The sequence below is a fragment of the Ammospiza caudacuta genome, chromosome 8 (genome assembly GCF_027887145.1).
Source record: "Ammospiza caudacuta isolate bAmmCau1 chromosome 8, bAmmCau1.pri, whole genome shotgun sequence".
Taxonomy (NCBI): Eukaryota; Metazoa; Chordata; class Aves; order Passeriformes; family Passerellidae; genus Ammospiza; species Ammospiza caudacuta.
Window position 1 is genome coordinate 43,801,368 of NC_080600.1, and position 22,895 is coordinate 43,824,262.

General features: G+C 51.2%; 1 protein-coding gene across 2 annotated transcripts in view; it reads right to left on the reverse strand.

The window, feature by feature from the left end:
• Positions 1–268: 268 nt before the first annotated feature.
• The window catches only part of ACVR1 (activin A receptor type 1), a 43,636-nt gene continuing 21,009 nt past the window's right edge, over positions 269–22,895 (reverse strand). Inside the window, exons 2-11 of one of the 2 annotated variants that reach the window (XR_009275025.1) lie at positions 17,663–17,736; positions 16,831–17,097; positions 16,152–16,369; positions 13,692–13,791; positions 12,813–12,959; positions 10,557–10,832; positions 6,135–6,332; positions 1,741–1,871; positions 526–841; positions 271–439 (exon numbers count right to left, since the gene is read on the reverse strand). Coding sequence is in view for 1 of the 2 variants with exons in the window: in XM_058809966.1 (XP_058665949.1) it covers positions 707–841; positions 1,741–1,871; positions 6,135–6,332; positions 10,557–10,832; positions 12,813–12,959; positions 13,692–13,791; positions 16,152–16,369; positions 16,831–17,097; positions 17,663–17,714 (1,524 nt within the window). In the remaining variant the exon portion in view is untranslated. Of the gene's footprint in view, positions 842–1,740; positions 1,872–6,134; positions 6,333–10,556; positions 10,833–12,812; positions 12,960–13,691; positions 13,792–16,151; positions 16,370–16,830; positions 17,098–17,662; positions 17,737–22,895 lie in introns of both variants that reach the window. The other variant, XM_058809966.1, reaches the window with a different exon arrangement.

Below are 22,895 nucleotides of genomic sequence, written 5' to 3' on the forward strand. Positions count from 1 at the left end.
GCCAATCATATTTTTGGCAAGTCATGTCGTTAAAATTAACAGTGACAGTGCAAGTAAGGAATGCAAAGAATTCCTAGTGCAATAAAGAAGATAAGCACAGGCAATATTGCTGATTAAAATTTACCACTTCCGTGTGTTCACCTTGGGAGTGATTAGGAGAATTAAAATAAAATATTAAAAATAAAAAATAAAAGGGAAAAAAAAGGAAACAAAAAAAAAAAAAAAAAAAAAGAAAATAAACAAGAAAAAAGCTGTTCAAAGCCATTGTTTAATGCCCTGATCTTGTCTTAGGATTTCTCTGTCTTCCTTCAGGCCACCAGCTCAGGCACAGCCCGTGCAGCTGAGTCCCAGCGCCGCCCCGGGCAGTGCGGGGTCCCCAGCTGTCCCCAAGGCAAGGTGGCCCGGGCAGTGCCGGGTCCCCAGCTGTCCCCAGGCTCACCTGGCCCGGGCAGTGCCGGGTCCCCAGCTGTCCCCAGGCTCACCTGGCCCGGGCAGTGCCGGGTCCCCAGCTGTCCCCAAGCTCACCTGGCCTGGGCAGTGCCGGGTCCCCAGCTGTCCCCAAGCTCACCTGGCCCGGGCAGTGCGGGGTCCCCAGCTGTCCCCAGGCTCCTGCTCGAGCAGCACGGGGACCAGGCTGGCACTGCCCGGGCAGAGCCCTCGGGGCAGCCAGGCGCCTTCCTGCCGGGACAGCGCCGCCAGGAGAGGGTCAACAGTCAGCTTTCAGTTTGTCTAAGGAATTGTCAATTTTGGTCAAAGTCTTTTTGATGCGCAGGGCTGTCAGTCTGGCTGAGGGGTTCTGGTACCAGCACTCCTTCATCAGCTTGGCAAGGGACGTCAACGTCTGGGGAGGAACAAAACCACACAGCACAGGGGTCACTCACAAATAACGAGCCAAGGAAGCACTGGCTGGGGCCAGGCACCCACACAGAGAGGTTTTACTGCCTAATGAACACTCCATTTTCAGGGCTTCCCACTAGTTATCAAATACAGAGCTTACATGTAAGTCTGAGAACTTGATTAAACCAAGAGCACAGCTGGCCCATGGGCTGACTGGAGTGACCAACTAGTGCAACTTTAGACTATAGTGTTGTCGTTTTTTCTAACTGAGCAAACACTACCCAGAATTTCTCTTCAATGAAACCAACTCCTGCAGACCCATGAAGGCAGCTGAGAAGGTACAGAAGTTCTGACTGTGATTTCATCATGCCCAGCAAGATTTAACTGGCTGGGCTCCCAGCACAGGGCACAGCTCCACACCCAAACCTCACTGATGGGCACTCTGCCTGCCCAGCCCTACAGATTTCCAGCTGACTTCCACAGCTCCAAGGGCAGCCTGGAGAGGCCAGACTGATACTGATGAAGAAAAATTAACCTGAGCATCAGTCTTTCAAAAACAGCAACAGCTCCTAACTTGCAGGCAGGAAAGGCCAGCATTCTGTTGTGTGTGCTTGTAAGCCACAGAAAGCCCTGGACCAGCTTCTCTCCCCTTCACCTCCCCTCGGAGGGAGAACAGCCACTGGGAAAAGCAGCTGTAAGGATTTTTGTAAATCATGTTCCTAAAAGGCCAGTCTGTGGGTGGCTCAGACCTGGCAGCTGTCAGTTTGCTCAGTGCTCCCCATGCCAGGCAGCACATCCCACCCTGCCCAGTGACACTGCTGACGAGGCCATCGAGATCCTCCCCAGGCAGTGATAACTGGGAAAGCTTCCCTGGCAATGACACAGAGACCAGCACATACTGACCGGGTCTGAGAACCATCTGTTGGGAATGTTGGGCCTCTGCTGATCCACACAGACCACTTTCCTCATGTCTTCAAAACTGGGGTCGTTCGGAACCAAGTCATAAAAGGGTGGCTTGTAGTCTTCCACAATTCCTGGTGAGACACAAACAGACATCACTCAATGAGTGTGACAGTGAACAGCACTTCTGCAGGGACAGAGGGAACACAAAACCCACCCAAGAGCACAAAAATCCTTTAGAACTCAACCCTACAGTGTCATGCAGCCTCCGAACAACAGAACAGCCCTCACTGCCCCAAGAACAGCTTTTCCTACTCAAAATGTTAATTAATTGGATCATATTGCAAGTCCACAAAGTATGGGCTATACCCACTGTGCAAATGCTGGAGCTGAAAGGAGAAGTAAATCCCTTGCCAAAAGGCCATGCATGTAGCTTTCCTGCCTACCAAAAACTGGGATTCCTACAGATGGAAAAATGTAAGGTCTGCACTGGGGTTTCTAACAGGCTCAACACACACTTTGGTGCTTCTGTAATTCCTGAAAGAGTCCAATAAGCATGTCAGCATCCACAGACCCTCAAGCTGGTGCTTCAAACCATTTCATTCCCTGCTATGAAAACAGTAAAATCCCCAGGGTGACTGGCACCACAAGCCATCACAAAACCAAACACCCAAGAGCCTGTGGCAGTCAGGAGTTCAATACATCTTCATAAAATCACAAACTGGTTTGGGTTGGAGGGACCCTCCAGCCCATCTCATTCCACCCCTGCCATGGGCAGGGACACCTTCCACTGTCCCAGGCTGCTCCAAGCCCCATCCAGCCTGGCCTTAAACCCACACCCTGGCCATGTCCTGGGCTTTGGCACTGAAACCAGAGCTGTGTGCGCTGCCCCAGCCTGTCACCCACGCACAGAACACTGCCAGGCTGGAGCCCCTCTGCCTGCTCCCCAGGACACACGTGCACATCCCTGATTCCTCACTGCACCAGGCTCACCAACCCTCTGCAGGGAGCCCAGCCCTCTCAGGAAGCCCATTTACAAACTGGTGTTCAAAGACAGGCATCTGGGTCAGCAGTGTGGAAAAAGCCGGAGCTAATGAGGCCCTCTGTGTCCAGCAGGAACATCAAATAGCTGCTGCTGACAGAAATTCCACAGACTGAAATCTGCTGTCCCACAGCCAGACATGAAATCCAGAAGAATCTCTGCTGCTTTGGATACCCTGAAACTGAAAAGAGGTTCTCAATCTTTCCTACAACAGTTGTATTTTAGTTTTCCTGTTCCATTGGAGATGAAGATCAAAGTCCCATAGATATTCTGTGCATACTCTGCAAAAGACTGTAAAAGGGTGTAAAAGGGAAACAGGAGATTACAAGCACCTTGGAGAACAGTGGGGCAATTTGGAGACCTGGCTACCCCAGCAAGTTCCCAGCCTGCAGTTTGCCTGTGCTATTCTGACATGGACACAGGACAAGTGACATATGCCGTGTAAAGCAGCATCCCCCACCCTCCTGCTCAGAGCACATCCCAACTGCAGCTACCAAACATCACCTGCTGGCCTGAATTCCCATCTTAGGACTCCACTTTACTGTGAGATCTCATGAACACACCCCCCTGCGTGCCCCTGCTGCCACACCTGTCCTGCAGGTAAGGCCAGGGCCTGGCAGAGACCAACACCCAAATCCGGCTGTCACAGAGCTCTGAACACACTCCCAGTGCACGAGGATATCCCAGATGAACTTTCTCTCTTCTGGCTCTCATTCACTATTGTCATGTGCTCTTTCCCGAGCCCAGGGCACAGACACGTGGTGCTGAAGACAAAGGGAGCGGGCTGGCCTTTGCTCCAGTGCTGCCTGTGGAGCCCCCGAGCTCTGTCCAGCCTGGCGGGAGCGCTCGGCGGTGCTGGGGCCACTCAACCTCTGTCCCACAGTGCGTCCCTGCCCCGTGACACGCTGCCCTCGCCACTGCCGGGGACACCCGGCTGCCCAGCACAGCCCACAGCTGGGCACAGCCCGGGCACAGCCTGGGCACAGCCCACAGCACAGCCTGGGCACAGCCTCGGCACAGCCCACAGCACAGCCTGGGCACAGCCCACAGCCCGGGCACAGCCTCGGCACAGCCCACAGCACAGCCTGGGCACAGCCCACAGCACAGCCTGGGCACAGCCCACAGCCCGGGCACAGCCTACAGCCTGGGCATAGCCTCGGCACAGCCCACAGCCCGGGCACAGCCTGGGCACAGCCCGGGCACAGCCTACAGCACAGCCTACAGCCTGGGCACAGCCCGGGCATTCTGCACAGCCTGGAGGTGACTGCTGTCACTCCCAGCACACCCTCCTGCTCTGCTGGGGCCGCTGCCTTTCTGCTCTCCAATCACCTACAACTCACAGGTACTGCAGTGGCTTCTTACCTCCACTCCTTGTTACTTCACAGACTCCCAGAATGGTCTGAGAGGGAAGGAACCTTAAATCCCATCCCATCCTGCCCTGCCATGGCAGGGACACCTCCCACTGTCCCAGGCTGCTCCAGCCTGGCCTTGGGCACTGCCAGGGATCCAGGGGCAGCCACAGCTGCTCTGGCAATCCCAGCCCAGCCGGGAATTCCCAGTTTCCAGTGTCCCATCCATCCCTGCCCTCTGGCTCTGGGAGCCATTCCCTGGCTCCTGTCCCTCCATCCCTTGTCCCCAGCCCCTCTCAGCTCTCCTGGAGCCCCTTCAGGCCCTGCCAGGGGCTCTGAGCTCTGCCTGGAGCCTTCCCTGCTCCAGGGGAACACTCACAGCTCTCCCAGCCTGGCTCCTGAGCACAGGGGCTCCAGCCCTGGGACATGTCCATGGCCCTGAGCTGACTTTAAGCCCAGCTTGTCCTGTGCATGCACAAATCTCACTGCTGAACCCAACACAAAGCACAGCAGCAGCTCCAGCCTCGCACAGGGAACGACCACACACCAGAGTTCCTCTGAGCAGGAGGAACACCTCTGAGCTTCTGGTGTCACTGTGGAACCAGAGCACAGCCCTGGGAACGACCATGGCAACTCCCAAGGATGTGAGCTGTGAGCACCAGGCACCAGGTAAGTGCCGAACCAAGGGAGCACATTCCAAAAGCAGGGGACACCTCCAGGGAACCAGCACTGCTCCATTTGAAGAGAGGCAAACTCAGCTTTGGGGACTGAAATCACATTCTGAGTACAAAGAAAATGCTGGCTGGCTCCTGCTGCAGCACACAGACAACACACAAGTGCCAAAGGAGTTTCCTATCACATTTTCCTCCTCATACTAAACAAGAAAATACCAAGAACCACCGTGTCACCTGGAAGATCATTGGGTAAGTTTTTAAACATAAAAATAAAAAATAAATTAGAATAAATAAATAAAAATTAAGAACTACAAGACTCTGTAGTCATGTTAGAACAACTTGAAGGTCTCTGTGAGCTGAAGCACTAAATCAGGCTGAGTCACTGGAAGGCTGTGCCCGAGTCCAGAAGAGCACAGGGACCTGATGAGTGCCTCTGGCCGGCCAAGACACCACCCTGCCTTGCTCCTGCAGGCTCACTCCCAATGCCAGTCTCCCTGCAAAGCAAACAGGGTTATCAGAGTGACCAGCAATGATTCCCACACAGCCCAACACACAGGGGCCAGGGAAGATGTTCACTCCGTCCCAACCAGCGCAAGGGCATGGAATTACTTACAGCAACAGCCAGGAGTACAGAGCAACTGGTTCTGTGCAATTAGTGTCACCAGCACCCAAAACTTCAGCTGTCCTGATGTGACCAATGCAGGCACAGATCTGCATCACCTCAAGTGTGCCCATGGTGGCACTGGGCTCACTCAGAATCAAATTCCCAGAGCATGCATCTATAAGCAGGTAGGTCTGCAGTCCCATGAGCTCCATACCAACCTGGTGAAGCTGCCAGCACAATCCACCATTTCCTGTTCAAGAGCAACTCAGGTAAAGCCTTTGTGAGCTGCAGCTGCTGCAGCAGTACCTGTGTCCAGTGCCAGAACTGTACCTGTGCACAGACCAGTGCTGCTTTCCAGCTTGGCAAAGCAAAAGCAGTCCTGAATTCTGATACCTTCTGCACTGCCTTTCTTTCTGTCAGTTAGGGTTTGTCATGAGAAACAGACACCTACAAACATTCACTACGGTTTAATGACACAAGGAAGAAGGACAGAGACCTTGTGATCTAAAACTTTAACTTAGCTATTTGATATGAATTCTGTCCCACCAGGCCTTGGAACGAGCAGGGGACTCTGTTCTCTGCCTTGACAGGCGCAGCAGCAGGATCCTCACTGCCCCAGCACAGCCAGAGCCTGCCCAGCGTTTCAGGGATAAAGCCCCGTGGTGCCCAGCCCGTTCCAGGTGCCTGGCTGTGCCCAGAGCCCAGGGCAGCCCAGCCCTCACACTCACCGTTGCTGACCATGCGCCTGGCCACCTCCCAGAGCACCAGCCCGAAGGCCCAGATGTCCACGCGCTTGTAGGAGTCGAAGCAGTCGGCCTGGATGGACTCGTCCAGCACCTCGGGGGCCATGTAGCGCTTGGTGCCCACGCGGGGGTTGTTCCCCACATCCAGCTGGTTCGTGCTCTGGGAATGCATCACTGCCAGGCCTGAAGGACACCAAAACAAGGCACTGTCAGGCCCCCTTCAGCTGCGGCAGCACACGCCCAAGGTCCCCGGCAGAGGGTTTGGCAAAGAGGAGCCAAGGGCACAACTGTCCAAAGACCAACGGGGTCAGCTCCAGCCCTGCCAGCAAAACCAGCCCCAGGGGCCACAGACAGGCCCGGTATCTCCCAAGGGATTATCATCGAGCATTTTATTGCACTCTTGCAAAACATTGCCTGAAGTGTTTTGCAGCCACTGGATGTCCCCAGCACTCCGGGCATGGATACGCAGAGGCCAAACAGCTGCTGCTTAGAACAAAACAATTCTACACAGCATTCAAGTTTATTTATAGACCTTTTGGGTAGGTGGATACACCAGAACTGTGGGGAAAGGAGAAGAAAAACACTGCATGAAGGATACACACAAGTTAAAAAAATAAAGCTGGAAAACAAAAACACCGTATTTGCAGCAGCTTGAAAAATAAACATCCTCAAGCAGATCTAAAATGAGTCAGACAAAACCACTCTACCTGGTTTCTACTAATTACTAAACATTTAAGCAGAGAACATTATGTGAGGGACCAAATTACTGTAAATTTGGAAACGCACAGAGCACTCATTTGGCCACGGTAAACAGAGAGCACTGCAAATTGAGGAGCAGTGGGTGCATGGCAGAGCCGAGCGACAGAGAGGGCAACGCAAACTCTCCCTAATTTCCTCCACAAATCTTCTAAGAATGACATATACTATTTACATTTAACAGGAGTTTATTTTAGGTGAACCTTAAAAGGCTTTTTACCTCAGTCCCACAAAAACTAACCTAGCACCAGATCATTCATTTGCCTTTCTTTCCAAAGAACAGTCTGTTCTTTAACGTAATAAAAACTTGAAAAACACTTTTCTACAATTCAAACGCACTTCAAGATATTTCAAGCTGATAAGAATATGCTTATGGCCCCTCTAGAAAAATCACAGAATACTTTGGGTTGGAAGGGATCTTAGAGTTCAGCCAGTTTCACCCTGCCATGGGCAGGGACACCTCCCACTGCCCAGGTGCTCCCAGCCCCAGTGTCCAGCCTGGCCTTGGGCACTGCCAGGGATGCAGGGCAGCCCCAGCTGCTCTGGGCACCTGTGCCAGGGCCTCACCACCCCCAGTGTAAAACGCTTCCTACATTTAATGTAAATAGATCCTCTTTCAGTTTCAAACCACCTCCCCTTGGCCCACCACAACAAGCACTGCTGAAATGTTTGTCCCCATCCTTCTTAGTGACACCTTATGTACCATCTCATGACCCTAGACTGAAGAGAAGAAGTCTGCTCCCAGATCCAAGTGGCACACACACTTCTATGTGCTATTTAAAATTAATATTAGATTACATTATACAGTATGTATGGTTTATAATTTTTCCTTAAAAAAAGCTTGCAACAGCAAACAAAGGTCAGAAACCACATTTCCTGGCCAACTCTGAAAACCATCAGGACCTCGGAGAACACTTTGATAAAAATTGTAAAACTTCACCCAAACTGAGCAAAACAGATTGCAGACAGGTCAAGGTTTGCAGCTGAGGGAGGCCAGCCAGCACCCACACACCCCAGAGCAAGCAGGGGGATCAGGACACAGTGCTGTGACCATCACAGAGACATCCCTGCTGTGTGGCACCTGGGCAGCAGGGCCTGCCCACCCAGGGGCTCTGCAGGCTGGGGGCACTGAGCCCATGGCAGAGCAGCTCCTGCTGAGAGACACCAGGGCCCAAACAGGACCCAGTGTGTGACAGGGCCATGGGGCAGCTCCCAAACAGGACGCAGTGTGTGACAGGGCCATGGGGCAGCTCCCAAACAGGACGCAGTGTGTGACAGGGCCATGGGGCAGCTCCCAAACAGGACGCAGTGTGTGACAGGGCCATGGGGCAGCTCCCAAACAGGACCCAGTGTGTGACAGGGCCTGTGGAGCAGCTCCTGCTGTCAGACACCAGCCCCTAAACAGGACTCAGTGTGTGACAGGGCCCGTGGCAGAGCAGCTCCCAAACAGGACCCAGTGTGTGACAGAGCCCATGGCAGAGCAGCTCCTGCTGAGAGACACCAGGGCCCAAACAGGACCCAGTGTGTGACAGGGCCATGGAGCAGCTCCTGCTGTCAGAACCAGCTCCCAAACAGGACCCAGTGTGTGACAGGGCCCGTGGAGCAGCTCCCAAACAGGACCCAGTGTGTGACAGGGCCCATGGCAGAGCAGCTCCTGCTGTCAGACACCAGCTCCCAAACAGGACCCAGTGTGTGACAGAGCCCATGGCAGAGCAGCTCCTGCTGAGAGACACCAGGGCCCAAACAGGACCCAGTGTGTGACAGGGCCATGGAGCAGCTCCTGCTGTCAGACACCAGCTCCCAAACAGGACCCAGTGTGTGACAGGGCCCGTGGAGCTCCCAGCCCTGCGTGCTGCCCCACAGAGCTGCCCAGCTCAGGCCCAACCAGGCACCTGCACGGCTTTGGCAGGACAAAGGCAGAACGTCCCCAGCTGGCAGACTGGGCAGGAATGAGGGACATCCATGCTGGGCTCTGTCACACAGCACCCTGAGCCAGCCTCTGCTGCTCCTGCCGCTCCTGACCCTGGGTGCCACAGCAGCCCCAGCTCCAGATCCTCACAGGAAAGGACCAGAGGGTGGAAACAAGACAGAGCCTCACAGAAGGAAGGCAGGAATGCATGCCAGAAGCAACAAATTCTTTGGTAAGTTTCCCTTATGAAGGAGGAACGTAGGAAAAATGTGACAGGTATATATCTGAGGAGGTCACATTTTAAAAAATAGCTATTTTAACCACCACAAAAACTAATCAGGAGGTATTTACTGCTGTGCTCTCTTAGAAAAATCTCTCGGACCTCTGAAACCTGTAGATAAATAGTGTAATAGATTTCACTATACCAGTGCCATGTCAATCAATGCCTGGACATGCTGCACCTCCTCAGAGTGAACTACAAATTTATTTAAAAGCCAGTCTCTCACACTTTGTATTTTCAGCTTACTGCTGCATTTGTTACTATTCTGACATCAAACTTCCAGAGGCCCAAGTATGTGGCTTTCATGTTTTCCCTGTCTGTATCTCAAGTCCCTCAGGCACAAGTGACAGAAACTATGCAGTAGAATTATTATGTAAAAATTCCCATTTCCTGATATACTTTTTGCCCAGGCAATGGTGCCTAAATACAGTTCTACCGCTATCTCCTCCCTTGTCTGCATAGAAAAGCAAAAAAAAGTTACTGTCAGACATCGCTCCAAGGTGTGAACATGCCACCCTGCCGTGACTGCTCCTCAGCACCCGTGCATCGTGCTTCAGCTCCGAACCAGCTGGTGCCAGGGAGCTCGCTCTTGGGCCCACAGAGGGCCCTGCACGACGCGAGCTGACAGAGCCACGGCACGGGGACAGCGAGCACACGGCTCAGCCTGTCTGCGGGAGCACACACGCTGTTTCAGAGATGAGGTCTAACCCCTGCATCCTCGGGGATCCGGGAATGGCATTGAGCAACGGAAACGCGCGAAACCGCCCCAAAAGCGCGGCTGGGCTGCAGGCGCCACCTGGCGGCCGCACCGGACACTGCGGGGAGCGCCCGCGAGGGAGCGGCCGCGATGGGGGACGGGACAGGGACAGGGGACACTGCGGGACACGGACAGGGCAGCGGACAGGGACAGGACGCGGGACAGGACGGGGGACACGGACAGGGACCATTGCGGGTCACAGAGAGGGGACAGAACAGCGGACAAGGACAGGGATCACTGCGGATCACAGACAGGGCAGCGGACAGGGGTCACTGTGAGCATATGCACAGAGGACAGAGACAAGGGTCACTGCGGGTCACAGACGGGGGACAGGACAGGGGTCACGGACAGGGGTCATTGTGGGCACATGAACAGGGGTCACAGACAGGGGTGATGCACAGGGCTCACAGACAGAGGACACTGCGGGTACATGGACAGGGGTCACTGTGGGCACATGGACAGGGCTCACGGACAGAGGACACTGTGGGCACATGACAGGGTTCACAGACAGGGGTCATGTACAGGGGTCACTGTGGGCACATGGACTGCAGGCACATGGACAGGGCTCACGGACAGAGGACACTGTGGGCACACGGACAGGGCTCACTGCGGGCTCACAGACACACCCCCCAGGCCCGCAGCACCCCTCACTCCCCCAGCCGCAGCCCCCAGCCCCTGGCTCGGCAGGAGCGGGGCTGCGCTCACCCAGGTCGGCGATGCAGCACTGCCCGTTCTTCTTGACGAGGATGTTCTTGCTCTTGAGGTCGCGGTGGGAGATGGCCGGCTTGCCCTGCGTGCCGAAGATCTCGATGTGCAGGTGCGCCAGGCCGCTGGCGATGGACAGCACGATGCGCAGGCAGCTCACCGTGTCCAGCGTGGTCAGCTGCAGGTAGTCGTACAGAGAGCCCATCTCGTGGTAGTGTGTGATCAGCCACAGCTGCGTGCTCGAGTTCCTGGAAGTCATGTCGGATGCAATAAAACCTGCAGGGAGAGGAAGAAGGAGAAACACGAAAATGAACGGACAGAGCTCCTGCAAGAGTCCCGAGAAGAGCAGCTCAGCTAGGCAGAGCAGGTGCTGATAATGCCACGGTGCTGGGAGTAACCCCTACAGCCCATCCACCCAGGAGCTGCACTCGATGATCCCTGCAGGTCCCTTCAGCTCTCAATATCAGTGCTGCTGGCCCCTCTTGCAATGCACAGCGTGTTTAATTACAGCTGCACTGCAGACGACTGCAGGTACTGCTGTGGTGAAAGCAAAGGCTGGAACCCTAACTCACATCTATTCACAAGAAGCCTTTACATATTTGTCAGCCACATCAAAAAACTACTTGTTAGGACCACACACATTAAAAATATTATTTTTCCTTCTTTTTTGAGGGTCTGGGGGTGGGGAAGTTCCCAGTCAAGCAGAAAGACCCCAAGTCTGTAGAACATTTGCTGCTGCCACTTGAGAGGGTCACACTGGAAAGCAGAAACACCCCAAACCTCAAGCCAGGAATAACCATTTCCATTTTCAGAGTCCACAGGCAGCTAGTGCAGACTGCTGAGAAAAGGGTTAAAATGGGTGGCCCAACCATAATGATCTCCATGAAGAAACAGAAAATTTTCTGCTCAAGAACTGCCTTCAAAAACATCATGTCTTAAAACTGAACCCCAAATTCAGGGGAAGCTCCCTTCCTGTCACCTCTGCATATATCCACACAGTGATCTCAACAGCTTTACCTGGGAACAAAAGTTTTATTCCCAAGTCAAAGGAGCAAATCATGCTTATAAAAAGCTCACATACATTTGTCAGAAAGAACACCCACTGCCTTCTCTCCTAAAGTCAGACTTGTGCACAATGTGACATTTCTGTAATCTGTGATATTGTTTAATATTGCATCTAAAAAAAAATCCCTAAAATAGCCAACAAATTTGACAGTCATCAAGAAAGACTAAACACAGGCAGAGCACCAAGGAAAATATGCAATGTAATTTCAGCCAAGTCACTTGCTCTCTTGGGAAGGGAAGTTCAATAATTCACATTTCAGGAGGCCACCAAATTATTTTTGCAGTAAGAAAGGAACTGCTTCAGGAAACACACAAATGTCTGGCAGAGTGAGCTAGAGAGCCAGGGAACATTCTCTGACAGGAAGCAAGAATAAGGAGCCAAAGGAAAACTGACTGAAGACAGATTTTGGGTGAGGCAGTGTCAGCATTCAAAATGTGCTGCTGCTTTTATTTGCAGAGGTGGCACACCAGCGACAGAAGGGCACGTCTATCATGAATCAAAGGGCTGCTTAAACCTCAGACATGGCTCAACACAACAAAGCCACTTGCCCAGTTCTCAGAACCAAGCACATGAGGTATGAGTGATGCACAAGGTTCATTTACTTTCCTATTTACAGGGAAAAAGATACATCATGCAGCTATAACTGAAGTTTAAACACCAAAAGAGCTTACCCTGAGCAGAACAGTTAAACAGAAGAAAATACTGGATTCATATTGCACTTTACTTAGCCATAAGGAAAAGTATTCAAATCCCCAAATCTCATTATAAACTCCTCCCCACCTTCTCTCCCTCCATTTCTGCAGGGAAACTGAGATTAGAACCCAACACAGCCCCACCAGAGCTTCCAGAGCTGACACACTGGGCAGGACTCTGCCCCGAGAGCTGTAGGAGCCAGTCCCTCCCACAGGGCTCTGTGGCACCTCCACTGCTTTCTGTGTGCTCAGCTGGCTGACTAAGTGCTTCCTGCTGGAACACTGCAGGGCAGCAAGTCACAGCTGCTGTGACACACTCCCCGTTTGGGACTCAGCCCCTCCTGCAAGTCTCTCCCTGAGAATTTCTCTCCAGCCATCTATCACAACACAAGAACCCAGAGACTGTGAGCTGCCTGCTGAGCGTGCAGTGCTACCTGTCCAGGTAACTCACCTTTACACCAGACACACCAGGACACAGAATGTGCTTGTCCCACTTACCTAAAATATTCTCGTGCCGCAGCAGTACAGTGTTGTACAGCTCAGTTTCCCTGAACCAGGACTTTTCATCCCTAGAAGAGAAGATCTTCACAGCAACGTTTTCTCCTTGCCACTGACCCCTCCACACTTCTCCGTAACGGCCCTTTCCTGGTGGGGAAAAACACAGGGGAAGCTGTGAGCTAACAAGCAGCCCCAAGCAGGCAGAACTCGACTGCCACGAGCAAGTACCACAGCGGTGGGCTGACCTCCCCTCCGTGCCCTTGTCAGCACTGGAGCCAGCTGTGCTCCAGCACCCCTCGCCTTCCCTGCCTGCTCTCTCCCCTCCCCGCACACCCCTGCAGCACAGAGGGCTCCAACTGGGAGCTGGCACCATTCACCACCAGCAACCAAAGTGCCTCTGCAGCTGAAGTGGCTCAGGCAGCACATGGCAAGGTCAGTGTGCGCAACACAGAGCTCTGAACTCTGCAGCAAGGGGGACAGGAAGGAAGTGTAATGCTGGGGATACAGCCCTTACATTTCTATTCCATCATCACCCCTTGCAAAATGAAGATTTAAAGAAAACAAAAGCCCAAACCCATCCACAAACAAAAAAAGGATTAAAAACCACCAGCCCCACCAAAACCAAGCCCTGTCCTGTGGAGATCAGGACATACTGTCTGCAAGCCAAGCTTTTTAGCCCAAGAGCTTCCTCACCTCTTCAGTGCCTGCACAGCACCCTGGCTCAATGCCAATGCCTCCAGGTATCTTTGACCCAAATGCCTCCTAAACTCAATTAACACTATTCAATTAATAATGAAAATATGCTGAAGAAAAATGTAATGAATCCTTAAAATGAACACTAAAGCCCTACAAAAAACTAAAGAGCCAGAAGACACTGACCCACACACTCCACAAGCGTGATCTGGCGAGCCACCGTTCTTTGCACCAAGAAGGGAAGTCCAGAGCCACTTCCAGATGTGCAGGAATGGTCCAACAAATCCTGTTCAGAAGGAAAAGCGGCTGTTTAGGACCCATGAGAAACCCCATTTTTCCCTGTTTACACACACCAAGGACAGGTTAGGTTAAAGCTCAGGGGTATCTCTGTGGCTCTGGGGATGCCATTTGGTCACTCAGGGTCAAAGAGCATTTGCTTAGTCAGTCATTATTTCTTTAATAAGAATAATAAATATATGACAACAGACGTCTGTGCACTGGAAGACCACTCCTGGCATACCAGCTATCCTCTGTCATGAGATTCTGCCCTTTTTCAGCACTTCAGTCTTTCCTTTGCTCACCTTATCTCCTCTCAGTTCTGTTTCTAATACCTATTCAAGCTCGGTGCAGGATTTAAAACCAAAACCAGTTTTCAAATAAACGAGGTGAAGGGACTTTCCAGAATCACCTACACAAGATTTGTCATCGATACTCCAGAAAAACTTCTGTAACAAATCTTTCTTAAAAGCTTTATCTGTTTCTGGTATTTTTAGTGCATAGAAAGCAGACTTTGAGCTGTAAGCTTATAATAAACATGAGTGAGATCCTGATAGAATGTTAAAATCCCATTAGCCTTGTAAAATGCTAATGCCCAGCTACTTTTACAGCCAGGAGTTTTGTATTAGTTCAAAGCATTAACAACTATTGTTAGACTCTTTCTTTACAAAGGAAAATAAGTGTAATCAACTTTCTATTATTTCCAGAAAACTGCATTGCTGCGCTTGGACCAGATATCCATGAAACCTCACTTCTTCTAAGAACCTCTTAACAAGTGCTCAATAAAAAGGATCTGGGAGTGGCAGAGACTACCTTACTTTTTAACCCAACTAAGGGCTCATTTTCCTTCCTGCTTGCATCAGAGGCAAAACAAAGGCAACGAAAACAAAAAGCCATCCCCAAACTTATCTACAGCAACTGTAAAAACAAGATTTGAAGAGGCCAGAGCTCCTTCCACTAAGCAGCTTAGGGCTTTAAGCACTTGCTACACTGCAGAGACTAATCCTAAATGTAAACTTATCTAATGTGTGACAAAGCCAGTGACTTAAAACACAATGGAGAAGAAAAATCTGGAATCTAGGAGAGTTGCTGCTTAGATGAACGTTTGGGCACAGGAGCTACCAATTACATGTAGTGCCTCAGCCACACCGGGAGGCAGAGCAGCAGCACTGGCTCAGAGGGCCTGACAGCTCCCAGCTCCCCCCAGCTCTTTGAAACAAAACTTTGATTTTTTTCTTTGCAGGTTTTATCAGCATTTCCAAGTAACATTAAGTAACTAGAAGTACAAAAGGTCTGCAAATGGCTTGAAATGATCTTGCCCAGATAAGACAGAGGAGCTGGTAAAAGCTGGAAGTCAGTGCTTTAGGATCACCAGCTGCACACATGCCTGGGCCATGGTGGATACATCAGGACTGGCTTTTTCAAACCAGTAACGTGGAATATCAGGATTTGTGGGCTCATTAAACAGAGCCAAAGGCATTACAAAAAAAAAAAAAAAAAAAGAAAAACAAATATTAACAGACACAGGGCACTTCTCAGCCTTGCAGTGAAAGCACATTATGGTGGGACAGCACCAAAATAGAAAATGTTTTCCAGCCTCTTAATGCTGGGGGCATTTTATCTCAGCAATGCAAGGAGAATAAACTCTGCATTGCTTCAGAAACACACTCCATGTGCCTGAAGCTTTACTTGCTCTGCTCAGATAAAGGGAGGGACAGCTGCTGGGACATTTGTGCTCTGGCCTCAGGGAAGGGACAGTCACCTGCAGAAAGGGAACACTTCCCAGCTCATTATACTTTACAGAGACCGCATGAACAAGAGCACATTTTGAAAATTGAGCTTTGAGTAAGAATTACACATTTCTTAGAACTCCCACTGCTCTCCATCAGCAAATGTCACTGATATCTCAGCCATGCCAGAGTCCAGCTACCGAGATCATGGCAGTCAGGCCTGAAGGTTTTAAACATCAAAATTATCTGTATTTTCTTTCTCACCTAGCATCACATCTTTTCCATCCCCTCAGGTTGTTGTATTTCACACATGCAGCACAGTTCTTCACCTCTCCCATCACTTCAGGCCCCCCAGCAGCCAGGCACACACTGTTTTGATGTGCTGACACTGTTTCCAGGAACACGAACAGTACAGAGCAATTCCCCAGGTCAAAGGACCTGCACTTGCCCAATCCATCTTTTGTTAAAATTCATCAATACGACAGTTTTGGGAGCACAGGAACAGCACCACTCAAGTCCTGAGGCCAAGTGGCATCCCCAGCAGCAAAACATGCCCTTAGTGACGTGGCCACACAGAAGGAGGAGAGGGGAGCTAGGACGTGAGGAAAACTGCCACCCTGCACAGAGGTGGGTCACTTACTGCCAGCGTGCTGTCCCCCACGTTGGAGGCAATGAGGCCCTCGATTGTGCCATACTCTGCATCCCTGGAATTGAGCCTCTCCATGTGGTTCTTCTGTATTCTCCGTATGATCAGCACAGCTACTGCAGAAAAAACTATCAACACTACCACAGGGGCCAGGATAACGATGATTAGTGTTTCCATGCTGTAACCTGCAGCTTCTCCTTGAAAGGTTTGCCCTTGGAAAAGAGGGGGGAAGGGGAAAAATGTGAAAAGAGAGAAAAAATAATTTTGCAGATTCCCAGAGAGTCTTTAAGCCCATCAGCACTGACACCAACCCAACCTCAGTGCCCACCCAGCGTGACAGAGAGGCTGCGCCACAGCCAGGTGTGAGCACACCTGCATGGAGGATGATGCACTCCCTGTGGAACAGCACAGCCCCCACTGCACTGAGCTGCTCCTCACAGGCAGCGCCTCCATCCTGACCCCAGCCCCACAGGGTAACCCCTCACCGCCCCAGCCACACAGAGCAGTGCACCCGTGGGCACCAGGGGTGTGCCAGCAGCCCCAGGGTGGGACCAGGGCACGAAGGCACCCTGTGCCTCCCTTCAGCCAGCACTGGAGCCATCCCTCTCCCAGCACAGATCAGAGCCAGCCCCCCTGTTTCTCAGCAGGCACCCCTGCAAAACTCAGCTCTCACCTTTGGAGGAGGGCAGCTGGGCAGTGATGTTCATGTTGCACAGGTGCCCCTGGCAGCACTCCACGGCCTGGTTGGGGGACGGGGGTGTTTTGCAGGTCATTTTCCGTTGCTCATAGACCTGGAAGCAGCCCTTCTGGTAGACCTTGGCCCCGTCATTAATGCTCAGGGAAGCAAAGCAGCGCTGGCCTTGGCACCGGTCCCCGTTCCCACAGGAGATGCCTTCACACACACACTCGTAGGGCACCATCTTGAGCTTCCGTTCATCGTCTGCAAAAGGGAAGGGCCCGGGAAAAAACATCATCCTGCTCTTCACGGCTTCAGTTAGAGCTAACGAAATCATAAGACAATAAAATCTGCTTTAAGGGAAGTGATGTTGTTTTCAGGTAGTGCTGAAGAACCACTAAGTAGGAGGTAACCGTTGTAATTCAGCTATTTCAGCGTGACAAAGATATGCCACAGCAGACAGAGAGATCTCTCTCAAGTAAGTTAAAATGTAAAACTGAGAAAACTATGTGACTCCCAGAAAGCCTTTACTCAATGGTTTCCAAAGGCTGCTTGTGAAGTGGCGAGTACACATCTTTCAGGGGCTCACGTCTCAGAACATCCAAGACATCTTGAAATGAACCATTTCTTCCTTTCCATGGCAGTGGAAATACTATTTCCTTTTTCTGAGGCAAACCTTAAACACACTGCATGTCACAAAAGCTTCACGTGCACACAGCTGTGTAAACCAGTTACAGAGGTCACTTTCCAAAGCCAATGGCTCACTGGAGCAATCGTGGAAGAGTTACCAAGCACCACACTGGAAATTCTGACCCCACACAACACTCACCTTGCCAGCTCGGAGATGGGAACGCCATCACCATCAGTACAGGGAGAATCATAACTCCATCAACCACCCTGGAGCTGCAGAAAGGAGAGACACGAGAGTTATGTATGCTTCCACGGCTGTCCAAAAGTGCAACCACCCCAAAAGCAGTGCTTAGCCTTTCATCAGTTCCTTACACGAAACACAACCCAACGTTGACTGGACTCCTTTTTAACTCTGTCTTGTTTCCTAAATAATTTCCTTCACTTATTAAATCCATGCATTTACTGCAACATCTTTTTAGATTCACAGAGACATCACATGCAACTACCATGTAGGTACAGAGGTTTGTCGTAGGGAAATATGAACTCTCCAGTACCAAGCAGGCATGTAATATCAATGATACATTCTTTAAACCAGTTCCTAGAAAGTTAAATTATTGTTAAACTGAGAAGGTGATCTGTAAAACTGTATTATCTGGGCTTGGAGGGGAAACAGAAAAGATCTTCAGCAGAAAACTCAGAATCACTTCTATTAACCAGCAAAACCCATTGCTGGATGGCAAGAAAAAGATTGAGATGTATTTAAGGAAGATGCTGCTCTGTGAAGAGCAATTTCCCAGTTTAAGTTGCCTCTCCCAGGATTTTCCTTTCGATGGCCCAAGCCCAGTTCCCTGCTGCTGAAGACAGGTAACTACACCTTGTGCAACAATCCTGGCTGATTCCAGCATAAAGCAGAGGCACATGCTCCCTCTAAAACAGGAAATAAAGGAGTGAATTTACCTTTGTATTTCCAATCTTTGCCATGAAACTTGGTCTTTACACGGAAATACAGACCACTCTTTACTCCACTTTCTACTGTGCAACAAGGCCTCTGAAAAGCAACTCTTCTGCAGTTTCTTAGGATTTAGCCCAACAGACAGGGCAGGTGACTCAGAATGGTTTGTTTGTCCTGTGCTGGTTGATTCCTGCAGATAATCTCTAGTCATATGGAACAAAATGCTCCTTATGTGCAGGTATTTGGCTTCATTTTTCAGATTGAATTCTAATTGAAGCAGATGAAAATTGAAAATAAATCTGATATTGCCATTTTCCTTTCAGATCTCTTCTGTTGTGCCTTTTCAAATCATCAGCACTTCTTAAGTGCTCAGTGATGAAAGCCAAGCCATTACTTCTGTATTTATTTGCAGTAATTGATTAGTCATCAGTTAAAATGATCAGAGATTTCTGACCCAAGTACTCAGTGTTCACCTTCACAGAAAGGCCCAGGCAGGGCTGACCACCTCACCTCCCAGAATGACACTCTCCCTTCCAGAGACCCATTCCCCAAGGAAGCTTTTCCCCCTTGTCCTGGATGCACCAAGGCACCTGTAACCCCTGCTGACACCTGACCCACCACAGTTATGCTGGGCACATGATCAGACAGAGTTAAACAGCAGGAGCAATGCACGGAGGCAGTCTGAAGCAGAGCAGAGCTATGCCAAGGAACCATCAGCAGCCCAGTGCCCAGATCAGCTCCGAGGGGCCGGGGCCCTGCTGCCAAGGCAGGCTGGGGCTGGGATCCCTGCCCTGCCTCGGGCACAACAGCCTGGAGCAGCCCTGGCCCCGTGCCTGCCCTCCTCCTTTGCACACGGGGCACTTCAGAGCCAAAGCCACCCCAGGGGCTGCACGGACGGGAGCGGGGCAGCGCTCCAGGGCATCCCAGCAGGGACGGGTCCCTCCGGAGAGCCCTTCAGACAGCAGGGACACCCAGCTCAAGGAAAAGGTGCTTCAAAAACACAAAATGTGAGCTCAGCACTGCTGGGCAGCCTCAGAGCTTAGCCAGCAGCACCAGCAGCTCTTCCAGGTCACTCAGGGCTGCAGCCCCTGGCCCAGGTAAAACCAGCATGGGTTGTTTTGCACTGGTGGGAGCTGCCCCACCTCTGACACGCCTGGGGCAGCCCCCAGACCCCCACACCTCAACCCCCTCCTCCAGGGCATCCTCCCATGGCCGTTCCAGCCCCTGTCCTAACACAGCCAGCTGAGGGAGAGCAGCAGGGCCCTGCAGGAGCCCAGCTCTGCTCCCCAGGGAAGGAGGCTGAGCACACGCACCGGGAGCTGGCCACAGTGTGGGACTGAAGCCACTGGAAGCACACACCAGCCCAAACACCAGGAAAACTCTGTCAGCCGCATGGACTTACCTGGCGTCTTTTCAGCCAGTTTATTTGAGTTACCAAAAACAAAGAAACAAATATACACAAGTATATCTGAACACATAAGCCCCTGCCCTGTATGTGTCAGAGGGAGGATGAGGATGGCAATCAGACCCAGACCCCCAAAGAGGTAAACAAACCACACTGGACTTTTAACAGATTTTATGCATTTCACACCATGCATGGTCCTCCCAAGGAAAAAAGCCCAATATTTCCATTTAAACGCTACTTCTGTGAAGCCATTCTTCCAGCTGTTCATTGTCCCAAAATCCTCAAGGAACACCTCATCTGCCTTTGCTGGGAAGAGCTGTGCACACGTGCAGCGGCCTGTAACACACCCAGCCCGTGTCCCCACACCAAGCCAAGGGCTGCACCCGGTCTGTGCAGCCCCGGACACTCCGGGATTTTGGCTCACAGCCCTCGGCACGGCCCAGCCACACCGGGTCAGCTGTGCTGGGACACTGGAGCAGGGAAGGAGCTGGGAGGGAGGCTCTGACCTTTACAAAACACTCATTTCCCCTCAAAAATTATTTGAGAGCATGAGTTCAAAGGTGTTGTTCTCACTGCTTGAAAAAAATTACTTTTTCAAAGAAATTAAGGGACGTACATAAGCACCAAAGTCTGGTTCTAGTGACACCAGCAAGCACACCCCTTCCAGTTACTGCTTGTTTAGAGAGAAAGAAAATATACATTTTAATGTAAGGAACAAAACATTATTTAATAAAAACCCACAGAAAATTGCTGTGGATTTAAAGATCCATGAGATGTCCAGTTACAATCTGGTACCTGAATTCACAAGAACTTTTTTCCCAAGGGAAGAGCTGGGATTTAACCCAGATAAATGAAGAGGAATTAACAGGCAACCAGCAAAAATACACAAAAGGTGTTTTCCTTTTGCCATTTGATTTGAGCTGCAGGCCGTGCCCTATGGAACCGCAGCACAGCAGCATGAGCCGCTAGAGGGCATTGGGAACATGGGCAGGGATCCCAACGCAGGGATCCAGCCAGCAGATGTTTGGTGAAGACACCCAATATAACACATAACTGGTTCAGGTAACAGAGTCTATAGAATCCTTATGCTCTGTAGTCATAAAGTCCCAACAGTGCAAAATCCACCCTGAAACCCCAGTGCCTGTTCCACTTTCACAGCTAATATTGCTCTCTCCTTTCCTCCTAAGAAAACTGTGTCCTGCCAAATCATTCCTGCGTGGCCTTACAGCAAAGTGGGCTGAAGCCCTGTGCTGGGGCTGTCGGGACAGCAGCTGCAAGAAGCCAGAGGGCAGAGAAGAACCAGTCCAGACTACCTGAACCACCACAAGGAGCCTGCAGGCACTGGCGGCTGGGAAGTGGCCTGGAGTCCCCGGAGCCAGCACTGAGCACAGACCACAGCAGACACTGAGCCATTAGCTCAGGAACCTCAGGCTGCATTTCATCTCCATATGACACAGACATGGGAACATGAGCATGAGAGCACTCAGACTTTCCAGATGAGATCAGAAGCACCCAGGTATCGCTGACAGACCCAGTGGCCCCCAGCCAAGAGCCCAAGGGCTGTACATATTTTGCATGTACCTCACCAGATTCCTATCAAAAGAAAACATCCATAATACTGGATCACACTTGTGCCATCCACAACAGCCACACACGAGCTGAATTCATCCACAGCTGTGTCTTCAGAAGGAGAAATGTGCATTTAAAGGCAATAATTCACAGCTTGCTCCTTAATTGAATCTCACACAAAGGAGGTGCAGCCCCCAAGCAGCCCCACAAAGGCATTCCTTGCATCAGAGAGCGACAACCTTGGGCAGCCCTTTCTTATGGTCTAAACCTGGTTGCCAGAATTCAGAAGATGGAAACCAGCCACCAACTCCATTTGGTACCCACCTGCAAATGCACAAGGCACACATCCATGCTTTGCAGCTCCAAAAATGTGTCAAAGTGCCACCCAGAAAGACCAAACGCCTCAGATTTGAGTGACCACAATACAGAAAGAGTGAAGGATGGGATACTGGCTCTTCTGTACTCATGTACAAAGTAAAATCGCAGCACTGCTGAGTAAGAATGAAAACACGACACGAAAGGCAACTACACAGTGCAAAGTGTCCTGGAAGTTTCTCCTAGTCAGTAACTCTGACACATTCACGAAGAGCCAATCCCTTGGTTCTTGTAAGAAAAAGAAAAGGCAGCAAAGCATGAGCGTCATTTAGAAATAAAAACAGCCTGCTCCCAGGGAACAGGGACAGGACAAGAGAAAACAGCATCAAGCTGTACCAGCGGAGGTTCAGGTTGCATAATGGGGAAAATTCCTTCACAGAAAGGGTTGTCCAGCCTTGGCACAGGCTGCCTGGCACTGTCCAGGGCAGTGGTGGAGTCCCCATCCCTGGAGGGATTTAGAAGTTGTGCAGATGTGGCACACTGGGTTAACAGCGTCCTTGCCACTGCTGGAAGAATGATCTGACTTCATGATCATAGAGGGCTTTTCCAACACAAACCATTCAGAGATTCCATGTGGGCAGCAGAACCTCCCAGCGGCTGCAGGAGGCAGAAAGCATTTGCCCCAGTGTAAAAGCTCAGGCTGTGTGTAGGTATTGCATCAGTACAGGGGTCTTGGGCAACCCACTGACAACGGGCTTACTCAAACAATGAAGCAAGCACAGACACTTTAAAATTGATCTGCAACTTCTTCCCAGTGCCTTTGAAGACACACGTGTATCTTTCCATATCATTTGTTGCTTTGCAGGGTAAATAAATTCACCAGGAGGCAGTTGCCAAGGATTAGCATTGCCCTGTGGAACAGCCTTCCCCTGCAGAGCCCATGCTCAGCAGCATCGCTTGAAAACCCTCCTTCACCAATCCCTGGCTGTGGCTCACTCATCACGGCACCACCGGGGGCACCTGCACAGCGAGGTGTGCAGCTCCACATGGGCACGAGGCAGCACACAATGAGCACGGGGGGTTTGTAGGCCCGGGAGCTGCTCAGGGGAATGCTCAGGGAAATGCTCGAGTTTCACCTCACACGAACCAGGCGCGCACAGGTATCTGCTCAAGACACTCAGATGAATTACT